The 26,402-nt window shown below is 36.6% G+C and overlaps 1 protein-coding gene across 1 annotated transcript in view; it reads left to right on the top strand.

Annotated features, from left to right (window-relative positions):
- Positions 1 to 26,402, top strand: part of CSMD3 (CUB and Sushi multiple domains 3) — a 611,488-nt gene that overhangs the window by 206,208 nt on the left and 378,878 nt on the right. The window contains 1 exon segment of the mRNA XM_032131786.1: positions 13,939 to 14,051. Within this exon segment, the coding sequence (XP_031987677.1) occupies positions 13,939 to 14,051 (113 nt within the window).

The raw sequence follows: 26,402 nt of genomic DNA, 5'->3' as shown, positions 1-26,402 counted from the left end.
TGCATTTCATTTGCTTTTCTGTGCTAATTTAATAAAAAAACAAACAAAAAAACAACAACCTGTCTCTCTTAAAAGTCCTAAGTGATAAAATACCCAACTCTTCTTCTCCTTTTTTTTTTTTTTTTTAAATCTGCTCTGATAGTTACTCACCATTGTTGCAAAAATAGAGGAAAAAATGCACTTTGTATGTCTTTATTGTTGACTTCAGCTGCTGGTATTTTCATGTCTTTGTCAGGTTAGAGAAGAGATCTTCAGTGTTTTTACACTACTTTTCTGAGAACAGCTTCCCTCACCATTGTCTTCACCACAAGCTGCAGGAGAAATTTCTCCAACACCCAAGGCACCAGCTCTCTCTTCAGTGCCTTGGTGTCTGCAGAGCTGTTTTGCTCACATATTCTCACTCCTCTCTTCCAGCTGCGATTGTGCAGCAGTCTTTCCGTCTTCTAAATACTTTATCCCAGAGGTGTTACCACTGCCACTGGTGGGCTTGTCCTCAGCCTGCAGTGGATCCATCTTGCAGCCAACTGGCATATGTGCTGTTGGACACAGGGCAAGCTCCTAGCAGCTTCTCACAGAAGCCACCTCTGTAGCCACTCCATCTACCAAAACCTTGCTACTAAAACCCAGTGCATTCCTCCAAGTTTCACAGTTTCTGTTACAAGAGCCTCCTTTGACAAGGTCCGCAAGGGGAAAAAATTTAGGTTTTTAAATCTCACCTAGTCATATAAATAGAAACAGATCATGTGTTCTTAATTGTTTACTTTAGAGTTTTTTTATTAGGAACCATCAAACTAGGAATTAGAGTCTAAAATCTTGTAAAGCGTAAAAGTAATTTCTCTCAAAATGAGGTGTTGTGCATGCATGCTGATAATACTTGCCCAATTCCCTTCTCTCTTTTTAATTCTTATCTAATAGGGCTAAATGTGAACTGTCCTGTCCCTTATTACTCAGATAATTTCAAAGGCTTGGTCCTTTGTTTTAAAAGCATTTTATTCCTTACATGTCTGTGAAGTAAAAGTGATGGTTGTACAATATCCACATTTAATTTTATCATAACATCTTAAAAATTCTCCAAACAAAAAATGTTAGAAAGGTTTCCCTAAATGCAGTCAGAGAACATTTGGATATGAATGTTACAACTACAGTAAAGAGAAGTATGATCAAGTACACAGAACAACAATAAATTCATAATGTTGTTTAAAGGAGATCAATTGTTATAGAAGGCAGTTTTAATGACTAGACCAGTTTAATTGGGAGATTTGAAGTCTATTTCTGTCTAGGTTTAACAGGAGCAAGGTGGGAACAACTGGGAGCCAAGGGGCCACATTTCCTATTCACTCACCTGTGGTATGCAGTCCTCCAGCAGCCGAACACAGGTGTCACAGCCAGGGACTTAAAAGTCAGTTGATAGCCTTCAATGTGGTAAGTGATAAACCAGGCCCCAGATCCCTCCAGGAGCCCAGTCAAACAAAGACGACCAAGAACAGAACTGGAGCTGTCTTAGGCTGAGCTGGAATGGGGTTCCTGGGTCCAAGGCAGAGGCATAACAGAGTCCCCAGGCAGGGCTAGTCAGGGTCAAGAAGGTGCCCTTACAGCCCAGGCAGTTTCTGATTTTTTCTTAGATTTTTGTGGTTGAGAACAAAATATTGTCTATGTGTTGGAATTTTTTTAAATGATTATTTTTATTATATAAAAGATGGTACAGTTTCTTGGTATTTGTCAAATACTTCGAAATGAAAGTTGTATAAAATCAGTGAGTAAGAAATTTATTATCTTACAGATATATTGAAGAAGGGGGAAAAATCACTACAGATAAATGCAATCAATTAAAACAATTAAATGTCTAATGTTATAAATCCAGTAGAATTAGAAGGAGGCACAATGTTGGGAATATAGAAGAAAGTTCTTGAACAATATATAACTGAGCAAAATATTAACCCACCTTCCATATAAGGTGGAAAGTAAGGTGAATGGCTCTGTGAGTAATCTGCGTGGATTCCTTGACTACAATTATATTTAAATTATGCAGTAAAATGAGCCTTTTTTGGCAGATTTCAGTATCTACCTTGATACATTTTCAAAGGGAAGAAACAAGAAGAAGTGAAGTCTCAGAAAAAGATCACCTGTAGTTTGAATTGAACTGTTTAATGTTTATCCTCTTACTTTGTATTGATGAGTTGTTCTTTAAAGGCATTTCAGGACTGTCTTATTATCACTCTTAAAAGATGAAATAGCATAACTGACTCAGACTTAAAATGACAGCATTTAGAATTTTTATTCTAATAAGGAACAACTCTTTTAAGATGTATTTGCATTTTGATTTAATATCTGAATATGAGTAACTACAGTGGCAGATACTCAGGAAAACTCAGATTCTAAAAGTACTTTTTCTTATAAGACCCATGGGGTTCTTAATTTTGCTGCAGAGTGGGAGTAATTTGACTTATATTTTAAACTTTATCACCATCCAGAGCTGCATGCCAATTTCCTTTCATGCAGTACAGAAAATACAATTAGAGTCTTTTACCAGTTTGACTACTGCATACCTATATGAGGTTTTCATTTTAACTTGTTACATGAAACACTAAGGATTAGGGAAAGAAGTTAAATGAGATATAGCTTCATGGAGAAGTACTCTTTGCTCCCTATTTCTAGTGCCTCCAAGTTTCTTTAGTGTGAATCTGCCCGTACTGATAGCAACGGATAAGTCAGTAAATATGACTTTTGCCTGATTACTGGGAAGCGGCCACAGGCCTTGTATCACCACATATTGATCTGACAGCTGGATTCTCTTAGGACTCTTCTGAAGTGTCTTGACCTGAGCTGTTTTTATCTTGTCTTTGTCTACTGGTCAAATGACTATATGACTATCATCTATACCAAAGGTTTGACAACTCTAAGCAGTTGCTGCGCAACACACATTGGGCCTCTGTGTTAATTGGGTCTTGAGAAGGCTGGGAACCAATGAGAAAAAAAAAGATTCTGTTTAAGAAGCATCAGATAGCCCAAGTATGATTCAAGACTGAGGAAGGAGAGATGTATCATGATAATCTCAGGATACTGGTCATAGAATTATAGAATGTTGTGGGTTGGAAGGACCCTAAAGATGATCTAGTTCCAACCCCTCTGCTCTGGGCAGGGACACCATCCTCTAGACCAGGGTACTTGGAACCCTATCCAGCCTGGCCATGAACGCTCCCAGGGATGGGGTATCCACAGCTTCTGGCAACATGGTCCACCGCTTCACCATCCTTACAGCAAAAAATTTCTTCCTAATATCTGATCTAAACCCACTCTCTTTTAGTTTAACACCATTTTCCTTGTCCTACATGCCCTTGTCAAAGTTCCTTTCAAACTTTTTTGTAGGCTCCCCTCCGGTACTGAAAGGCCACAGTTAAGTCACCTGGGAGTCTTTCCTTCTCCAGGCTGAGAAGTCCCAATTCTCTCAGCCATTCCTCATCCCTCTAATCATTTTCATGGATCCCCTCTGTACTCCAACAGGCTTATGTCCCTCTTGTGCTGGGCACTCCAGAGCTGGATGCAGTATTCTGGGTGAGGCCTCACCAGAGCATACTAGAGGGGCAGAATGACTCACAATAATTTTTTTTCCTTTCTATTTGGGAAAGAATGAAGTGCTGACCTCAGGATGCTGAGGGACACTGAAAATTTGAACTTAACACTAGAGAAAAGGGATCGATATTAGAAAAATTTCTTTAATTGAAGAATTTACTGGTAGTATAAGACTTGTAACTATTTAGACTGTTAGTCTGTTAAAGCATTAATTTGACTCATAATAATTTTGACATGGGGCTATTCTTTTGCGTCCCAACAAGATTTTGTGTGTAACAAGTACTATCACAGAACATCAAATTGTAGTGCAAGTGTAATATTTTTAAGTTTTTAGTTTGGTTCATTTAATAACATTTACCAGAAGGGCTCAAGAACAAGCTTCCTTCCTCTATTCAGGCAATACTTGTAGGTATAACAATTTGTTATATAGAATTGAAAAGAAAACAGCTGGTTCAGAAACTGAATATGGCAACATTTTAAGAGAGGTAAACTATATAAGCCTCTCACAGGTAATGGTCCCAGTTATTCAGCTTGACTGTTACCCAAAGAAGTATTGGTAAGTGTAGTGGTTTGGTTCAAAATATCCATTACTTACTTATTTTCCTTCTGTGAGATACGAATTAGGAGAAAGCAAAGCAGGCACAAAACTTAAAAGAATATAAAGAAGTTTATTAACAGACCTAAAAGAAAGAAGAAAAAAGTCAGACTAAACCTGCAGAACACCTCTCCTACCACCACCTTTCTCCCTTCTCCCACTGACAATGTAAAAAAACAACCCTAGAGATTTTTTCAGTCAGTATGCCACCTCTATAATAATCTTTTTCAGTTCACTTAGGGAGAGGAGTCTCTCTTGCTCATGCTATGGAGGCATCTCCACAAGAAACAGTTCTCTCGTGGCTTCAATGTCACAGCGAGACAGCCGCACGGGTTGGTTCTCTGCTTGCATGTGAAAGTCCCTTCCCTCGATTCACAGCTTTCCCCACAACTGTTTTCAAGGGTCCAATCTTGAGCTACTGGGGTACCATTTTAAGGTTGAGCTGCTCAGAAACAAAGGTTCTCTTCACCTATCTCCGGGAGCATCTTCAGCTCCAGAAACAGAGGTCCTCCTCCTCCCCTGGGAGCAAGGGTCTTCATCACTTTCATCTTTCTCTGTTCAAGCTTCTCATCAATATCATAGCTACTTCAACATTTGCTTACTTCAGCACAGGTACTTTTGCTCACAATTGCAGTTTGAACGCTCCACCCCCATGCTTTCATGAAATTACAATGGGTACTCTGATGTATCAAAGTCCATCACCATAGCTTTACAACAGAATTTCAGCTTCTAGACTTGCAGCATCTCCTCTTTCTCCTCCCTCAGGGTTTCAGCTCTTCCTTCTTCACTGACTTTGGTGTCTTTATGGTGTTTTCTTCATGTGGCTTCACCTTTCCTTCTCCTTTGACTTGGGAGAGGATTGATGTCTGCAGGCTTCATCTGCTCTGGAGGAATTTTATAGCACTAAAAGCGTTAATCTCACCTGGGCCCTGCAGCTGGAATTCGCCTCTCGCTGTTGGTCACATGATCTTTGCTGGGCAGTGGTCTCGGATGAATTTTCAGCTGCACTGGGTGGGGGGCTGGCCTGGCCGAGCTGCGCTGCAGGGCTGCTTGCATGAAGCACGGCTGCGGGGGGACTGGCCGGCACTGAGGGGGCTGGGCCAGGTGTCCAGCGAGCAGAAGTGGCTGAGATCTTCTGCCAAGATGTGCCATGGCCGACCCGGCCGGGTTGCACGGAGCAGGGCCCGGCCTGGCCCCGCTGGGCCACGCCACGACTCCTCAGTTACCTGTCCGAAAGCCGGAAGCAAGAGAGCTTTCCCGGGGTTTGTCCATTCTTAAATGTGGATCACAGAGGCGTGCCAAGCTTCTTAAGTGGCTTAAAAAAGTTGCCAATATTCAAACTAGCCAGTTGATTGGTTCTGTTTGGTCATAGAGGAAGCTGTAAGCACCTCTTTGCAAGAGAATGACTTTCGTGCCTGAAGCCCTCTTTACTAAAAAACTACCTCTTTACTAAAAACCCAAACTATACTAAACCATGAATACAAGTTGTATTCAATTTAGTTTTATTTAGATTAGTTGTTAAAGTAAGGGGAAGAAGTGTGCAGGGTTCCATGGGAAATGCTCAGATAATCACATTCATCTTTATACTTGTCCAGGGTCCTCCACTCTCCAGCCAAGGCCCTCAGATTTGGGATTCTTGAAAGAGACAGTTTGCTTTAACATTTGCAGGAAAAAACATCCTAGGACAGCTATTGGTGTCCACCTTATCATAGCTTCTGGGCCAGCAGGATCAGTGTCTTTGTGGGAGGCCTAAACTGCACAGCCTGCACCAGCTGGGCCTGTATCTTCTCAGTGGGGCATTAAGACTCATCTGCCTCTGCTCTTTGTTGACTGCCCTGAGCTTGGTCTCATCAATTACATCAAGGAGCTGTGTGTGCAACTTGCCACAGCTTGTGTGGTAGAAAGGTCTATGCGTTAACCACCATGTGCAGCCCAGGTGAAGTTAATATGTATTTATATTCCTTCCAAGACCCGCTCAGGGAAATTGAGTTGTAAGTGTGAGGTCACTTTGTGTGTATTTGAATCACATTTATGAAAAATTACTCCTTCTAAGGCCCTGACATTTATATGAAAATCAGCAGCTTGTAGTAGGCCTGCATGCAATCAGGACACAACACTGTTCATCAGCATTATTTACTTATGTCACAAAGACAAGACTACATGTGTCATAGGCTAGCAGTTGTGGGTTTAGAAGGCTCCTTTCCTCATACTTTATTATTCTGTCAAATCAAGAGATTATTTGGAAAACTTTGACATAGGAACATCTGGCTTTATAGGGTGCAATCAACTTCTGAAGTTAAAAAGTATTTCTTAATCTTGGCACTTTTCAACATTTCGTATGTTCAGTACTACAAACTTTCATTAATCATCACTTGGACTTTTATTCAGTCCTTAATGATCATACACAGGCTTCTCATAGAGTTGCTTTATATGACAGTTACTTTACTCCAGAATTGAACTTTTTCCAGCATTGCAAAGGCAAGACGAAGCTTCCACATATTTCAACACTGATATTTTTAAAACACTTTTTTTTTGGTCTTTCAGACATCATCATGTACTTGACAAAAAGAGTCAAAGGGTGAATTATTTTTATCCCTCTAGATGAATAACTTTAAAATTAATCAATATATTATTAAAGTACTTTACAGAACAAGTATTTTTTTCAAGGTTAAATAATGTAGAACTTTTTTTCCTCTTCTTCTCTAACGCTTATTTAAGTTTTCATTTTTTGTTTTATAAATCAGAAATAAGTGTTTTCAGTGAGGTTTCAACTTAAACCCTTAGTTTAGTTCTAAATAGCTCATGAGGTTAAATTTGAAGAGTGATAATTTAATGTTCTAAAAACAAAAACCAGCTTTTTGTCGTTCATTTGGCTGCAGTTCTGAGATATGGAAACAACAATTAATATAGTTTCAAATTTCTGAGTGTCCTCATTCTCAGATACATAAAATGCTCAGTCCTGCTATAAATATTGCAGGGACTGACCATAGGAATTAGGTCTTTTGCTAACTTCATAACCACTTAAAACTTGGGTTATACATTAACCTCAAACTGCTAGTAGAGTGTTAGATTTCAGACACTTTTCTTTTGGACATTTTTCCTTTACTTTTCTAATTAATATTTATCATTGAGAAGGCACTTGTTTTAGGAAGAGAAGACTTTCTCTTCTTTTCTCTTTAAAGACTGAATTATTACCCTTAAAATTCTCCTTGGAATGATGTGTTCTGCCATTCCCTATGACTGGACATTGAACTATGGCAATGAAGAAGAATAACCCAATCCTCTTCTTTTGTTTTCTTTATTTATATGCTTGTTTTATTTCCAAGGTAATCTTTCTCTTCCTGTGTTATTTCTTGTTTTCATGATTTGAAGACTCATCTAGAAAACTGCTTAGTTTGATATTGTAATTACCTTTCAAGTTAGTCTCTTTTCTGAAGCCAGTCTGTTATCTCACAAAATGGACAATTCCTTAATCATCCAGGGAATTAATGACTTGAGTGTACTGACTGCACACACAAGAGCAGCCCTGAGGCAACCCACCTGCAGTTTGAGTTTCATGCATACAATTAAATGAAAAACTCAACTTACATAAAAGTTCTATAGCTTCTGTCACAGAGACATCTCATTTAGTCTTTTTCTGTAATACAGATATACCAATATTATACATGTTAATACTGCATAAATGTAAGATGCAATTAAAATTCTAGGGAAACCACATGTCTTAAAATACTTACTTTATATTGGAAATGCTTCACAGAAGCAAAATTTACAGCCAATTTTCCATTTTGTTGACCTTTGTTGTTATCCAAAGATAACTGAAAATGCCTATTAGCATTTAATATTTATTTGATATCTTAAAAAATTCAAATCTTGAGTTCTCAGAGAGCAACAGATTTTGTAAGAAATACAAGAAGTTGGTGGAGGTTTTTTTGCTTTTTGACAATATAGGTCAGAGCAGTATCCTTGCTTCAAAATGATTTAATATAATTTGGATAGAACATTTCCACGAAAAAAAAAAAAAAACCAGTACCCAAAGCTGTCATGCAACAGACATTCACATCTATAATGACTGCCATTAAGACCCATTAATCTCTCATCACTGAAATTGGAAACATAAAAAATATTGATATGCCTAGTCATACAAAATACTTACTATTACCGCAGGCCTGGTTCCTACGGTATATTGCCGTGTCCCGCAGCCATAGGGAGGAGGAGGAGGAGAAATCCAGCAGGCAGGAATTGTGCAGCAAGATTGATTTATTTAATTATTTTACAAACTTTTTATAGACTTTTTTCTTCATAGTCTAATTGGATAAAGGACCAGTCACCCCTTGGGGGTGATTGGCTAAAATCCTAAAACATCCATTGTCAAAATATTTTTCTACTATACCATAAACAAGACTTTCCAAGGTTGCAGGTGGCTTGGTTGTTTACATTCCCTGCTAACTCTTCTGTGAGAGAGAAAAATCTCTCACAGACTTAGAAAATAGCAAGAAAATCCTCGCTAGCAGCATTTTTGTACCTGCAACTTACTCTTTTAGTGCTTGACCAAAGGATGAAGATAGGTTAGTGTCTGAACTTCATTGTAAACATCATACAAACTGGGTTAATGGAACAGGGGGGATATGTTAACTTAATCGTTAAATCCCCTCAGGATCTTCCAAATCAAGTAATGTATTAAATATTCAGTTGGCATCAGGTTTGCTTCTCTAGTGTGCAACTGGTTGTTTCTAAACAGATCTGGATTTATTAAATGAGAGATCTGAGTTTTAATCTTGTGCCCTTTAATCTGCATTGTGGGGTGGATTCTTTGCAAAAGAGGTTTATTATGAAGCTTGCTACAGGAGTTGTTGCTTTATGGGATCGAGGCAGTCATGGGGAACAAAGGAATGGATGCCAGACATCTTTGCTAATGTGTATATGTTGTATACACAGGAGACACAATAATCTGCAAGTGGTTGATACTTCAAATTTATATTTAATACAAGTACTGCCTAATTTAACAAAAATTTAATCAAACCTGATAGGTCATTGATCAGGTACTGTTCTTTTGGGCATGTCTTTCCTCTCTTTTCAGAGCTATTCTCCTTTGTAGTGTATTATGCTGTGTAAGTATTAAGCCCCAGTAGCACATACATGAACATGCATAGGCCTTATCAAAATGTGTGATAATTTGCCCTTTTTTAATCAAAGCTTTTTTATGCAGTAGTTTTATTTCAACATGCAAATAATACCAATGAGAAAGAAACCACACAGCTGCAGTTTGCATCAAAACAAGCACTTAGGATTTTGTAGTGCATGTATATGAGTAATGAGATCTAGGTATGCACTTAGTCATGCTAAGATGTAAGTCTTTGTTATCCTAAGGCTTTGGTAGTATTACAGTGGGTTTCAGCACTGTTTATAGATGTGGTAGCAACCTCAATTTTTTTTTTTCCTATTAATTCCACTTCTGTGAATCTCCTAGCATGTGAGGAAACATAGAAAATATATGCTTAATTTAAAAGTTTTAGGAAAAAACTTTGCTGTTTATTTAAAAAAAAAGCAAAACGTTTTATCTGTATGGAATATATTTGGACATACTGAATGCCTAAATTAAGGCCTGCATTACATCATAATAATCAGTGTATTGACAATTGTGACAATCAGTGATAATATGTTTGTAAGAACTGTAGTTTTAGATGATTTTTAGAAATTAAAGTTGGTTTGGTACATGAACAAGACAGGAATGTTTAAAGTACTTGTCAAGATTATAGCTATCTGACTGTACATTTCAAATATCAAAGTAAATATATAGTGTTCCTTCTCTGGAAGAAATAGAGGACGTGCACTATGATATTAAAAAAAGAAAACACACCAAACCTGAATTCCACCACTTAAGGTGGCAATTATGTGTTAGAATTTTGAGGGCAAATGAAATAATAATTGACTTCACTGGATCAGAATTAGCCTAAAGCAGATTTTTTTTTTTTTTTTTTTAATTACTACCTAAATAATGTATAAAGGAAGGGAAAGGAGGCATGCTGTTGTAATGAAGTGCAAGAAGAATGAAATTTTGATTCTCAAAAATGTTAGTCCCCTATTGTTGGGGTCCCTCCCCCTGCCATGGAGCCCTGGGAGAGGGGCCCTGGGGGGGAGACACGGGGTTTCCCTGCCCCTGCTCAGTCTCATTTCCCATTGGTTGGTTTGTGTTCCCCTGGTGTGGCCAAGGACCCTTGGGCCCCGTGACTGGGGAGTTCCTGAGCAGAGCCCCGGCCATGCGGCTGGAGAAATAAACATCTCTGAAACATCTACCACGAATCTGTCCATATATACTTCGTTTCCACGGGACTCCTGGTTTGAAATATGCTTGTTGCAGTAAACCCCGCTGCAACACCCTATTTCTTCCATAAACTGTGGTTTACACACAAAGCAAATAAAGTGCATAGATGGGAATTTCACTGGCATATCTACATGCACAGTCTTACACTTCTACAAATCCCTTGTTTAGCAACAAATGTGCATTGTTTCAGTAAGCGCTTCTTTTTTCAAATACATTTTGCAGTAGGTAAAAGTCAATGCTGTTGACTACACATAATGGTAAGATACTTTAAATCTCTGGTTCACAGCCAAGATTCTCCATGAACATTTTTAAGAGTTTATGAGAGACAGCTGCAGAAGGGAAGCCTACTTGCTGTTGACTGAAATTTACTATGCAGGATTCTGTGCAGCTTGAGAGTGAGCTACATCTTCTGAAATATAAAAGAACATGAGACAGCTGCATTTCCTTTATGGAAGATAGAGTGTTTTACTTTGAATTTTAGGAAAATATTGTAGATGATGCAGCATAACTATGCTTGGAATAGCAGCTGACACAGAAGTAGGTTGGGCTGCCAGTGGGTCACTGTAATGGTGAACAGCTTTATAATTTGCTGAGAAGATAAACTGACATTAGAAAAGGGGCAGTTATATCAACAGAATAAACTTTGTCCGCTAACAAATCTACTTTCTGGGGAGAATGCCATAGAAACAATGAACTGTAAAAAATCAGATTGTAGAAATTGTGAATTTAATTAGAGGTTAGCATAGATCTAAGGATAGATGTGTTAATAAATACCTGATTTGATAGGTAAAATAGATTTTTAGCTATTTTAGAAACAAAATTATTCTTTTACTGTGAGCTTATTTAAATGTCTAGGGTGACATTTTCTCATGCCTCGGAAAATAAACTCGCAATTTATTTTTCACATGGTTTTGTGATTATTAAAGAGAAACCTTCTTATAGGCATAATATATATGAGTCAAAATAGGTGTTAAGAAATGTGTTTTACAGCCTTATTTTATTACAATTGTTTAGTAAGACATCTTCCAGTAAAATGTTTATTCTAAAATATGCAAGCAGTGAAAGGTTGTTGCCTCTCTCTCTGTATTGCCTAAGAATTATTTATAGAGTGAGAATTTAAACAAAAGAACTATTTCCTCTTGCGTCATTAGGTAATATTATTGTACAGAGAAATAGCTGTGCCAAAAAGGATACCTAAACCTCTACCTTCCAGAAAACAAGCCTCAAATTAAAGTATACTTCTTACATTTGCAACAAGAAATTTGTAGCAACTAAAGCCACTTTATGGCTGTTAGGAAGTGTGTTTCATTCTAAAATTCATCATGAAAATGCAGAAATATTTGATGCTTTCTAATTGAAAGGTGTAGACTTCTGCCTCTTACATTTTATACATATTCTAGATCAGTTCTGACTTTAATCGGTACAGAGCATTCACCACATCCTATTGCAATCTAATAGCACTGGGGGTTTTTTTGTTTGTTTGCTTGGGTTTTTTGTTTAAATTCATCATCAGGATTGCTTGGATCAAGGATTTGAAGTCAATTTCATAAGCTTAAAAAATTTAGATTCTATGTGTCATTCAACCAAAATGAATTGGATAACTAATGTGTTTCCACAGTATAAAAACATTCTTTTGCAAGTATTTAAAGGAGTTTTAATAGACTGTGGTGTCAGTCGAGCCTTTTGTCATTTATATAAGTGCCTGAGGGAACAAGGGTGCTAGTACAGTTTCAGAAATTTGGAAAGTGATCTTAAACATGTTTTGTTTTGAGGTAGAGTGGGTGGGAAAAGATGAAAAGAACACTAACTCTAAACTGTTATTTCAGAAGTCTTCCTCACAGAATGGTACCTATACAAGCTTATTAGTTATTTATTTAAGTAAGGTTTGGGGTTTTATTCCACTTAAAAAATTCACTTCAGAATTACTTGATTTATTATGAATAGAGTTTTTCTCAAAATAAAATAGGAATCCTTGATGTCTGAACATAAAATGGCACAGTTGTTGGCTAGTATTTTATTTTAACTACAGGAAGAGTTCTTTTTATAACTAAATGGAAGGACTAAATGGTATGTTGACATCCTGAAGATGTGACTTATCTTTCTGGTTTTGGTGAGAAATAGATCTTGTATTATTGGCTTGATGGAAGATTTTTCTATCTAAACTTTATTCACCTTCTTTATAACATGGCATCTCATCTAAAAATAAAATAAAAAAAGAAAACCCCACAAAAACCCCCAAACAAAAAAAGAACTTAAATTCAGACTTCCTTAATGAGCAAGTCAAGATGAAAGACTACTATAATTGGAGCAATATCCTGAAGCTAAAAACCAAACAGAAAACCAAAACAATAAAAAAATCCAGGTAATTTTGTATACTGGGTCTAATGGCTCGTAGTTAGTTTTTTCATAGAAGCCCATAAGGTGCTGTAGTTTGGATTTGTGATTAAACCGGAGTTGATAGCCCAACTATATATTGGGTACTTCTGAGCCGTTCTTGCATAGCATCAAGACTTTATTTTCCCCCTCCTCTGTCCCCACAGTGAGTAGACCAGGCATAGGCAGGATACTGGGAAGGAAAAAAAACTAGACAACAAACCCAGATTGACCAAAAGGATATTTCATACCACGTAACTAATGGTAAGCAATAAAAAAATGAGAGGGGCTGAAAGACAGCTGCTAATCATTGCTTGGAGACCATTTTGATTGATCCATTTGTGGAATATGGTGAATGATTGCTTTTGTATCACTTCCTTTTTTCTCAACTCTTCACTTATTAAACTGTCTTTTGAAGAGTCTTTCTTGCTTTTGCTCTTCCTGTTCTTTCCCCTTATGATTGCTGGGGGCAGGGAAGGGAGGGAGAGAGCAGCTGTGTGGTGCTTCGCTGCTAGCTGGGGTCAATCCACTAGAATTCCCTACTCTTCTTGTACATCTAATAACTAAATTTCAAATGCACACAAGTGATGGAATATTTCTTTCTTCTTTATACCCTGAATATAGAAAATTACTTACTCTTGAAAAGTAGATGTCTGTTTTATCATTTTAGATAGTAGTTTGCATTATCTAAGCTCTCTTCTCCCATATCTTGAATGTGAAAGTCACAGGGTACAAAACTTTCCCTGGTGCCCAGAGCAATGTTCTGTATAGCCCGTTATCTGACCTGTATAGACACAAATTCTTTCTATCCTGAGTACCATGTACTTCCATCCTGACAGTGCTGTGCCTGACCAATAACATGATTGTGTAGTTTCTAGCTTAGCACTGATTTGTATCCCATCACTTGGTCAGGCATAGTGTACAATTTTGTCTGTTCATGCTTGTTAGAACGCTACTAATTGATAAATAAAAAGCCCCACAGAGGGCATGTCAGTGAACGTTATGTTGAATATAAAAGTTTTCCTGATAATTTTGAAATCTTTTATTAATATTTTTTTATTTATTTGTTTTAATTCAGGCTCTCTGGAATGAATATACCTCCTCCAGTTATAAGCAACAAAAACTGGCTCAGACTACATTTTGTAACAGACAGCAATCACCGATACCGTGGATTTAGTGCTCACTACCAAGGTACATTTAAAGAAATACATTATTAGTTGTGGCTGTATTTGCTAGGAAAAATAGTGCCTGAAGTTGTAGGAAAAGGGAAGGGCCACTTAAAAAAAGCCCTTATAAGTATAGCCTGTTTTTCAACTTGCTATATCAAATTACAGTACATTAGATTATGGGCAGTGTATTATCTAGTGTATCTAAACTCAGTTACCAAAAAAAATTGCAAGAGATATCTGCTTTACTTGAACCTGCACAAGTACTTAGCACAGGTCCTAATATTCTGAAAGATACTGGTTAACAGTAACAGAAATAATGTCTTTATCATTAAATTATGGAATTGAATCTATAGTTGTATTAGTCATGTTTGTAAAGCAGTGAGTAAGTTTCTGTTTACTAATGTAGCATTTAATCTCTTTTACTTTTTACTATGTTTTGGAAGGCTTTGCGTTATTAAGGGTTTAATTAACCAGAAAGATTCTTACACACTGTTTTTATGAGCAAGCATTTATTTTGAGTAAGAGTAAAAGCATCTGAAGCATAATTTTGGGAATGTCACTGTTTGGAACAAGGTCCTTCTGATGATGAAGTGCCAATGAAAACTGAATGTCATTAGTGTATGGTAATACTGTAAATAATATTTTTCAATATCCACAGTGTATCAATGGATCTTCAGAGAACAGTAATCCTTTTTTGTGTTTTGTGCTTTTTCCATTTATCTGATGAAAAAACTAATCATGGCATTCCTATCAAGATTTAATTCAGGAATTTCTTTTGCAGTTTCTTATAGAAAATTTAGCATAGGAAGAGATTACTTACATAAAATTTTGTAGAATCTGATAAAATTAGTCAAGTAATGTAAAAATTGCAATTAAGAAAAGCCTATGACTAATGTTTTTAAGTTGATCTTTGATAACAGCAAATTTTACAACTCTGTGTTGTAAAATGCCTCAGATAGCATATTCCATACAAGAACAGAAAAAATTGATTACTATTTTCAGCAAGTAATATATATCTTGATTTGGACTTCCTGAGTTTATAGGTGTTCTTGAATGTGTATTCTGAGTGAATTTACATGAAAAAAAATTTCTTACTGTAGCTTCAGGGCTGCTATAATGATTTATAAAAAGCACTGACTCATTTTTTGCATGATATTTTTCATACCACATATGATAAACCACACTCTTTAATAGGAAGCTGCTAGCTTATGAAACTGTTAAAAAGATAGAAAGTAGGACTTCTCTCTATTGAATCTACCCCACATTTGAGAAACCATGTGATAACTATTTTGGTGGTTTAAGTGAAGTAATTTGGAGTATTGAACTGTTTCTTTTGAACTAGTGAGAAAAGAAGAACAAACCATGTCTCATGGTACACATACATGCATTTCTGCCAAAAATGTGAGGTAATAGCTAATGAAAGGGAACAGGCTTATGTTTACTTTCAAAAATATGTTTTATGCAGGACACATAAAATATGTGAGTTGGTAGGTGTAGGAGATTTGAATATGCTGTGTGTCTTCTAGTTTTCTTTACTGCCTAATAATGTAGTGACTAAGTAATGGGGTTTTTACTATATTTGTTTGCTCATTTAATTTTTAATGGTGTATTGCTGAAGGTATGTTAAAGTGTACTCAACACTAAGCTGTCAAATGCTACAGTAACCCACCATACTTAAAATGAAGAAAATGTCTTCTGCAACTCTAAAATAAATGTAGGGAGTAAAAAAATTCAGCATGTAAAGGAATTAAATGTGCATACTCAAGCCTATATGATCAAGAAAAAATAACCTTGATAGTAGAAAAATAGTAAAAATACATGGTCAGATAATAGGGGATGAGTAGTTTCTGGTAGGTTAATGGTAGACTAAAGGAGAGAGCATGAAGAAATTAAATAAATATTATAGAATTGTAGAATGGTTTAGGTTGAAAGGGACCTTAAAGATCATCTAGTTCCACCCTCTGTGCCATGAGCAGGGAACCTTCCACTAGACCAGGTTGCTCAAACCCTGCCATGAACAATTCTATGGATGGGATATATTAAAAACCTTTCATACATTTAGAAAATAAACAAAAATATATGACACAAATTTTTCAGTTTTTTGAGAACTGTAACTGTTGCTGTTATCCCCAGAGAATGGCAAAATCACGACATGAATCCAGGTCAGATGATATGGCCGATGCGACCTTGTTTAATCACCCATACCTTTTATAGCATGGTTCGCAAAAGAGAAATTACATGATTGGCCTATTGACCCACCACATCTCAAGGTGATAGGTTGAGCAGTAAGACACCCATTTCCAAATATTATTCTTAGTGAAGGAAAATAATTTTCACAGTTCTCAAAACAACTTGCAGGTGTAGAAATGGTTTGCATTCTCTTAAACTGTTGTCCATCCAGTTCGCATGAGAACAAAAGCTTTCACAGAGAAGCTGTGAGAAGCTGAATTTCTCTAACTGCTTTCTTATGAGAAAGAAAATTTTCACAGGAAAATTCCTCTGCTCCTGCCTTTTAGCATCCACATGTAACTTTATTCTTTTTCAGTTAGAGATAACATTAAGCCTTTTTGTAATGACAATTTTCAAACTTTAATTTCACTGATGTTCTGACATGAGTTTTCTGAAAACCAGATAACTGAATAAAAATTTTAAATGTGTTGCAGAAAGCCACGTAGTACAAGTGCTTGTTTTTCTTTTCAAGAGTTTATTTCTGCATTACTTTTGAGAGGGCATCTGTTAATTCTTTCAATAGCTTGTATTATCAGAGTGCTACATAGTAATAACTGTGTTAAAATCTTGCTCCTTCCCCTGCTTAATTAATGTAGATTGTCTGTAGCTTCTGAGTTTCCTCTTTGAAACATAATATTTGCTACATAGTACCACTACGACCAGAATTATTAATTTCTTAGTACTTCCTCTAGTTTTATTTTCTTTAGCCCATTGTTACATATTTTGAAGGACCTGGACTCCAAATTCTGAACTTCAGAATACTGCATAATTTTAGTCTGTCATTGTGTGGCACTTTTCAGCTAATCACTCCCTTGGCTTACTGATTTTGTTTGCACAAATGTGCATTTTGTGCTAGTGTATTTGGGTGACGGTTTAACCCTGAGTAGAAATGAAGCCCTCTCACCATCACTCATTCCCTCCATCCTCACAGTACAACAGGGCAGAAAATAGGAAGAACAAGAGTGAAAAGTTTCATGGTTGAAATGAAGATGTAGCAAATCACTCATCAGCTACTCTCCTGGACAAAATGTCCTTATTTACTCTCCTCTTTGGACAGCTTATCTTCATTCCAAATACTTCCCCTTGTCTATTCCACTACAGATTACCCTTTGTCTCTTTGGTGAGATAGCCAGTGCAGGAGGTTCAGGTCAAAGGGTAAGAGTTAATTTCTGCTACTCCTCATTTCTCACTCTTTTCCTCTGCCATTTCTTCCCTCTTACTCATTTCTTCTGCCTTGATGTACATTGACCATGGGCCATAGCCTCTTAGTGGAAGAACCTGCTCCAGTGTGGATTACCCATGGATTCCAATCCCTTTGAGGGTATTACTAGCTCTGGAATGGAGCACTCATTCTCTGACCTTGTTCATTTCCCTCAGTGTTTATTGCCTTATCTTATAAACATCTTCATAGAGTTGTCACAAATTCTACTGATGGACTCTGTTTTGTCCTGTGGTGGGTCCATTTTGGAGCCAGATGTGGCCAGTTGTGACTAGCATGGGACAGCTCAATGCCTCCTGAAGGCAGAGGTCACATGTTCAGCCCTACACCCCTCTGCTACCAAATCCCTGGCCTTTATACTAATTATAGTCTTATTCCCTTCTGTTCTCTTGATTTTATGAAAACTGGGTTTTAAGATTCTTTTTCATAAGGCAGCCTCGCATGGCCGAGCTTCAGTGTAATACCTAAAGCTATTTTGGCCTAGACATTTGAAAAGAATAAAAGTGATGCACTGGAAAATCAAAATACAGTTGCATATGGAAAAAAAAACCCCACAGCAACAAAAAAATAGAAAACCTAGGGTATTATGTAATTTTTTGTAAACAGACTTTTAATGTAATTAAACATATTTTCCTAATTTTCTGTTTAAGACCTTGCAAACAGGCAAAGAACTTTAAAGCATTTAAAAATTTTTTTAATTGGCTTATACAGAAAAAATGAAATCTGCTGAGGTAGATGAAACTGTGGAAAGATCTCAGTTTCTCTCAGTACATAGTCATGTGAGTTATGTGTATTACTTTCTTTAATAGGCAATTTTATTAATGAAAGGTATTAATTTATACAATATTTAAAAGACATTGGTAAACAATAACCAATGTGATTAGAAGAGAAATTTCAATAAGAAATTTCAATTAGAGGAGAATCAAAATGTTTCCCTACCTAGGTTGTGGTGTCATAACCCACTTACTCTTGCTTGCCCGGTCATCTGTGTTTCAGTACTTCTTTCTATTCACTGAGAGGTCCTTGTCTTGATGTTTTCTCTTCTTGTTGCTTTGTTGAAACTCCTTTTGAATCAGAAACTGTTGGCTGAAGTAGAACAAAAGCTTCTTTGGATCTTTTTGAAGCAGCTCCTTCCTTGGCACCAGTAATCCTCTTTTCCTGTTTCTAAAATTAGTTGTGCTTTTATACTCCTTCCATTTGCAGTTCCTTTTGGTTGCTGCTTTCTGTTGGTTACTTTTTGTACTCTTATCATTTATGTATGAATCTATAATATTATCTAAGTGGACAGAGGGGTTAAGTTAGCTTCCCAGCATCTGGTCTTTCTGAATGGCATACACAAACTTCAATCTTCTTTATATCAAGCAAACCCAGATTCAGAAAAGGCTTTCAGAAAAAGAAAAAAATCTTCATTTTCTGATAGGCATTACTTTAAGCATCTATAACTTTTCTTTTTAGATTCAGCATCCTTTTCCTCTCACTCTCTACCTTCATCCTCCCTTAAAGCTCTGGAAGGTTTCAACAGTAGCCCTACAATTTCTATTCATTTCACTTGCGAAATCCATTTCTTAACTGATTTTGTTTCCTTCCCCTGTTTGTTTACCTCTGTTTAAGACATGTGCAAACTCATGTTTCCACTTTGAGCAAAATAGTATCAAATACGTAAACTGAGTGCACAAACACATTTGCCATCCATTAACAATCTTTGCTTATACGAAAATACAGATGAAGCTATGAAATATATCCATGAACTTTTCAAGATAGAATAAAATTTAGTTGTCCTGCTCGTATGCAAATAGTTAGTCTCCTTCATACTTGACAACCAGCTATGTGGAGCTGAGGTTGGATAAATGTGAGAACCTTGAATGTGGGATGAAATATGAAGAAAAAGATATTGAAAATTTCTTCTTGCTCTGCTTGATTTTCTATTGTTACTTTGTTTTTCCTTCTGTCACTTTTTTTATGAATAGAAATGTATCTTCATTCATAAATTATTTATGGAGTTACCTTTTCTTAAATTTTTTAGTTTGCTTTGCTTTCAGACAGAATGTAAAGCAATTGCCAATCAGGTAAAGAACAATAGTACTAAGCTGCATTACAACATCATGGCTAGACTTGCGAGAAGGGGAAAACTGTCTATCACTTTTTCACAACATTTGAAAATTAAATCTGATTTTGTCATTCATTCCTTATTTCAAAAGCTATTGCAACAAACAGTATACTGTACTAGTGCTGAAAGACCAGTAGTTGTAACAGAGGCATAGGTAAGATTTTTGTTTAGACATCTGTAGGTGTCTATATACAGATTAAAGCTGGAGAGCTGTGAAGCACTGTACCTGTATATCTGTGCACTGATGGATCACTGAAATCACCCAGGGTACCCAAGATATTTCTGTGGCAGAAGTGCAGAAGCTCTTTGGCAGACAAACCAAGGTGTTACCAAGACATATGTTATGACGTTACAAAATTTCTGCAACTCAAATTATGTATGGGTAACTGAGCTTTCTCGATACCTTCCTAATCCTGCCAGTGTGGGTTGCAGAGTGATTCAGCTGACCACATGGTAGGTGTTGCGTAGAGGTGCTCTAGAGTAGAAGAGACATCTACATGGTGTTGGCAAGTTAGAACTTACAGATCACATGGTGTGTTTAGCATGTCTGACACCTAAACGCTATGCAGATATTTGCTCCCAGCGAGACAGTAGAGAGAATCAGAAAAAAGGTAAAACTCATGGATTGGGATAAAGGCAATTTAACAGGACAGAAGAGGATGGGAAAGTAGTAATAATGACTAAAGAATATGCAAAACTAGTGACGCACAAAGCAACTCACCACCTGCCAGCCAATTTCCTTCCAGTCCCTGAGCACCTCCCAGACAAGTTCCCTCATCCCCTGTTTGGCATGATGTCATATGGTATGGAAAAGTCCTTTGGCCAGTTGGGGTCAGCTCTCCCAGCTGTGCTCGTTTTCAGCTTCTTGTGCACCCTCAGCCTCATTGCTGTCAGAGCAGCATGAGAAGCTGAAAAGTCCTTGACTCCTGGTGAGCCCTGCTCAGCAAGAACTAAAACATCAGTGTGTTATTCTCATCCTAAATCCAAAACATGGTACTATAACAGCAACTAAGAAGAAAATTCACTCTATCCTAGCAAAAACCAGGACACCATGCAATTCTGGCATAGAAACTGAAAGACAGGAAGGAAGAAACAGCATATAGGCACCTGTTATATCCTGTCTTAGATGTGTGCTTTAAAATTAATTAAAACACTACATTCCACTGACTACAATGACTAGATTTCCATTTATTGTAATAGTTTGTATGCATAGTACAATTACAGACACACTGATGTAGATATTAATCTCAGTTTACATTTACTACTCACTTACTGAAATGGTTTTTTAATACCAGAATATTCAAGGGCTTGAGATTCCGTAGGAGAAAGAAAGGTACTCATCACTTGAGTCACATTTGTAGAGGTCTGCTACTTAGAAAAGGGATGTATTTTCTGCTTAGGCCAGTGAAAATAAGTTGCTGCTTTCACTGATATTATATTTGACAGATGACAGATTTTTACTTTTTTTTTTTTTAAGACAGATACTTAGTTATCAGAGTTGTGAATCTGTGACTTTTAAGACCTTGAACTTATTTTGTCAAAACAGCCCAGATGGCTACCTGATTCTGCAGTGGAGAGAGGAGAGAGGAATCCTCTCTTCATAGACTGAAATTACCAGAGTTTCTCAGAAGTTTGTTTTTTTAATTCACCTCCAGGCATAACAAGAGCTTAAATTGCATACATTGTCACATTAGTAAATGTTTTTAGTGGATTCTCATACTCCTGGGTCTGTCAGCTACACTTTATCTCATACTGAGATATATTTTCTAAACACATTATTTTTCACCTTTTTACCCTTCAGATGTCTTTTATTCACAACTATACACCCACACAATTACAGTGCACAGAATGACATTGATTTTGTTGTAGTCAAGTTGTAGAGGAGAAAAAATGTTGCATTTTGTTGACCATCCCCAAATTTAAACAACTTATTTTTAGAATTCTCACAATGATAGGTTTTAATAACACAACTATTGGCAGTTAGTTCTGATACTGTGTATGGATCCAGAGAGATCTAATTTTAAAATTTTAATTCAACTTTTTTATTTCAAGTTAGATCATATTTCATTTTAAAAAAGTCAGTAGAACTAACATTAAATATTAAGACATGATAGTCTGTGCTAATGTTTAATTTGATAGATGGTTACTTACTTCTGGAACAAGTGTTAACTGATGCAGTAAAGAGTCCTTTCCATTTTAATGATTTAATGGATGCATCTTCTTAATTTCAATTTACCATAAAGGAAAACCACTGATATTTTAGGGACATTCAAAAATTTTAATATCTTTGTTTCAGTTACTACTCTACATACTCCTCTTTATTGTTTACAAAAGAGCAAATGATAATATTTTATGTACTACTGACTGTAAGTAATTCCAACTCCTCTGCAGAAGATAGAAAAAAAATAGTGAATTACTCTTTATTTCAATTTAGGTAATGCTTAGAAAGCATTTTCTTTACTTGGGTAACTTTTGTTGAAAGTTCAGGAATTTATAAACTGAAATGAAAGATTTCAAACAACTCTAAAAATCTAGGAAAATATTATATTGAAACTACAAAATCCATAGGCAATGTGAAGAGTCCTGGTTTCTGGAAGGGAAAAGAATTATTTAAACCTCAGTGTGGTTTTAGTGATCCTATTTATATATATACATATATATACACATGTATATGTATATATATATATACCTATTTCAATATATTAATAAATTTTTAAATAAATATATAAAATGTATATAATATTTATATTTGGATTTTTACCTATATTAATGCATATCTCTCTCTGTATGTATATATATATTTTATACATCTACTGAAAATATTTCATCTAAGAAAATCCACCAAAATTCAAGGAAAATTAACTAGGAAAATAAATTTTCTATGGCAGTTGAAATCTTCTATTAATAGTACATAAACTCTAGAGTGTATAGGACCTTCAAAATACTTCATTTTGATAAGGTCAAATCATTAATTTGTTAACCTACACATCTGTATGCTTCATAGCTACCAAACAGCTTAATATGTTAATCTGTTCTTAATATGACAATCTGTTCATGTCAGAATGATAAAACAACTGAAAGAAAGACCTGGAATAAAACACTTGTTTACATTCAGAATATTTAGTGGTATTAAGATTAAATGTTGGAACATTTTGTTTCCTCTTGGAAAATTGTTGACATGGAAATGTTCTCATAATATACTTGGGCTTTTTTATTAAATTATTTATATTTTACTGCTGTGAAAATCCTTTCGCAATAATTGAATGCAATTAGCCATTCAAGTTAGATTATTAATAGTTTTGACCATTATAAAGTTTACTGTACATTAAAGGAAACAAACCTGATGTGGTCTAACTTTAGAAAGTAGATTTTAAATGTTAAAACTAATAGTGTCACTGACATCAGATGCATTGGATTTATTTCTGCTGGAAGATTTATTCCCATTTCCTTCTCTCCCTCTTCCCTCACTCAGCATTTTCAACTTTTTTTTTAGTTCTAGGAGGTAATTTTACATTTCAGAGAGGTGATTTTCTACCATTAGAAAACACAAGGAAAGAAATAATTTTGATAAGAAAACAACAGGCAGAGGAAGAGAACTAGATAATGAAGTAAATAAATATGGCATTTTTTGTCTACCCTCACACTCAAATTTTCCCATGTACTTTCTAATCAACCTGCATAAATTATTATGCAGAAATATATTTTCTTTCTGTCTATCTTTATTCTCTTTAACCGAAATTGGGAATTGTTCATTATTTAGTTACTGAGAACACTTGCATTTGTGAGAGAAAGCATATCCTCATGGCCTTGAGGTTATAAACGCAGAGTAGTTATTTAATTTTAATTTTAACGTTAATTTTATGAACTGGCTAGGTATATGTTCAGGCATAAAATATGTGAAATACAGCTGCTGTGGTCTTTAAATGTTTCTCCCTGGTCTATTATTTGTAAAAACTAACCACACCATATGCATGAAGACTGAATAACATGCTGGATAACCTCCTGCCTAAAGATAGGAAAGTTATTATTTTTATAATAGAAAAAATAAATCCAAAATTCTGCTTTGGAATATGAATATGCAAGTGACCCCTGCAAGATGTTGTGTCAGAAGTTATTTCTTAGTGTTAAATGAGATGATACCGTTTTTACTCATTCCCAGTATAGATAAGGTTCGGGACGTTTGGCATTACTCTTTAAAATTAAGTCCAAGATTATCTAATTTGAGAAGTAAAAATACCTTTTGCAAAGTATCCCCCAGTAAATAAGGAGTCAAGTCTATTTAATGAAAAGTTAATCTTCTAATGATTCTTCAAGTAAGAAATTAAATTTTCTGAACTACCTTTTTAATTCCCAGTTACACTTTCTCCACTTTAGTTCCAGTGAATGGATCTCTTTATACTTTAAAACATTGATTGCTTTATTTGTGTACTGTATCAGTAGCAGTATGAGAAAGCTGAAAGAATTATTTCTTTCCCCATTCACAAGCACCAGGAAATGATTAAAAATATATCTCTGTTCAACAAAAGGTTTTCACTTAAATGCAGCTGAGGCAATACACCTTGCATACTAGGGAATATTATTCTGTGGAATTTGTTAATGTGCAAAATCACTAATTAGTACCAAAGAGATTCTCAGTTATGTAATTTCTTTAGATCTTTATTATGGGAAATTTCAGTACCATTCATATTTAAAAGAAAACTTTATAAAAGTGCCCTGAGAACCATGGTGTTCAAACCTTCAAAGTCTGTCTGAAAATTGTCAGAGCAAACGTAGAATAGCAGTGTGAATACGGAAGTGTTTCTAGCATTGATATATGTTGTATTGTGTGTTTCTTTCTAATGTACTTACTTGCTTTGTTTTATAGATGTCAAAATGCATTTTTTTTTTTATCTGGATCCAGTCAATATGAACATTGAATGAAATTTTCTGAATATGTAGAAGAAACACAGAGAGGAAAGTAAAGTAGTTAGAGTGGAGAGCGAGGGATTGTGAGAGAAGGATTTAGCTGACAAGATGGGCAGTAATAAGGAGATTGAACCTGGAGGGATTCTCTTGAATAATTCTGACTTCTTGTATGATACATACCCCGGTTGGAATCTAGTCTGTGCTAGTTGGATTGAACAGTCAGCCAGGTCAAATTTCTTTCCCAGGCTGAACAGTCTGAATTCTCTCAGCTTTCCTGCATAGGAGAGGTGCTCCATCCATCTATTTATCTTCACGGCCCTGCTCTGGACCTTCTGTAACAGGTCTATGTTCTTCCTGTGTTGACGCCTCCAGATCTGGACTCAGCACTCCAGATGGGATCTCACAAGGGCGGAGAAGAGGAGCAAAATTGCCTCCCTGGCCCTGCTGCCCACACTGCTTTTGATGCAGCCCTGGATACAACTGGCCTTCAGGGCTGCAAGAGCACATTGTTGGGTCATGTCCAGTCTCTCATGCATCAACACCGCCAGGTCCTTGGCAGGGCTGCTCTCAATCCATTCATCTTCCAGGCTGTATTGATGCCAGGGGTTGCCCTGAGCCAGGTACAGCACCTTGCACTTGGCCTTGTTCAATTTAACGACCTTCTCATAGGCCATTCCTCAGGCTTGTCCAGGTCTCTATGAATGGTATCCTATCCCTCTGATGTGTCAGCCACAGCACTTTGCTTCTTGCAGTCTTCAAACTGGCTGAGGGTGCATTCAATGCCTCAGTTTATATCATTGATGAAGACGCTAAATAATACTGATCCCAGTATGGACCCCCAAGGGAAACCACCTTTCCACAATGTCTGTCAGAACACTATTGACCATTACCCTCTGGACACAACTGTCCAAGCAATTTGTCATCCATTGAACAGTTCACCCATAGAATCCATTTCTCTTCACTTTAGACAGAGGGGTGTTGTGAAGGATCCCATCCAAGGCTTTGCATAAGTCCAAATAGATGACATATGTGGCCCTTTGTTGATTGATGCAGTTGGTCCACCACTAGGTTGATTAAAGAGGACTTGCCCTTGGTGAAGCTGTGCTACTGCTCCAAATCACCTCCCTGTCATCCATGTGGCTTAGCACAGCTTCTAGGAGGATTCAGTTCCATGGTTTTCCCAGGCACAGAGGTGATGCTGACAAGTTCGTAGTTCCCAGAATCCTCCTTTCTACCCTTTCTAAAGATAGGTAAAATGTTTCCCCTTTTCCAGTCATGTGGGACTTTGCCTGACTGCCATGACTTTTCAAGTATCATGGACAGTGGCTTGGCAACTACATCAGCAAATTCCCTCAGGACTCTGGGACGCAGCTCATCAGGTCCCATAGACTTCTTTATGTTCTGGAGGTCATGAACCTGAACTTCTCTGACAGTGTAAGGGACTTTGGTCTTCCAGTCCCTGTCTTGAAGTCCGTCCACATGAGGGGTGTGTGCCAGCGAAGACTGAGGCAAAAAAGATTGGAAATAAAATTATGAGATCTGTTGTTCATTTATATTGTCAGTAATATCAGCGACCTCTTATGCTCTAATTTAGTCAGTATACTAAGAGCACTCCACAGTCCTCAGGTCCATACTTAGAATGCTTAAAAAGCACACCTTAGTGCTTTTCAACCTAAATATTAGGGAAAGAATAGAGGACAGCGCGGAAAACATGCTGCTGTATAAATCAACCTTCACCTTGACTCCAGCTGTTGCTCTGGCCTCTCAATATTTCCAAAGAATAGAGCAAAGTTGAAGAAAGTTCAGAGAAAGCAAAGGTAGCAAACACATATCCATGTGTTTCTGATTGAAAGTGATTGATCTGTGTCGTAACCTGCAGTTCAAAAAATGAATATATCTGTGGGAGGAGGCGA

The sequence above is a fragment of the Corvus moneduloides genome, chromosome 1 (assembly GCF_009650955.1).
Source record: "Corvus moneduloides isolate bCorMon1 chromosome 1, bCorMon1.pri, whole genome shotgun sequence".
Taxonomy (NCBI): Eukaryota; Metazoa; Chordata; class Aves; order Passeriformes; family Corvidae; genus Corvus; species Corvus moneduloides.
Note: the sequence above shows the minus strand (reverse complement) of the source record. Positions and strands in the feature narration are given on the sequence as shown.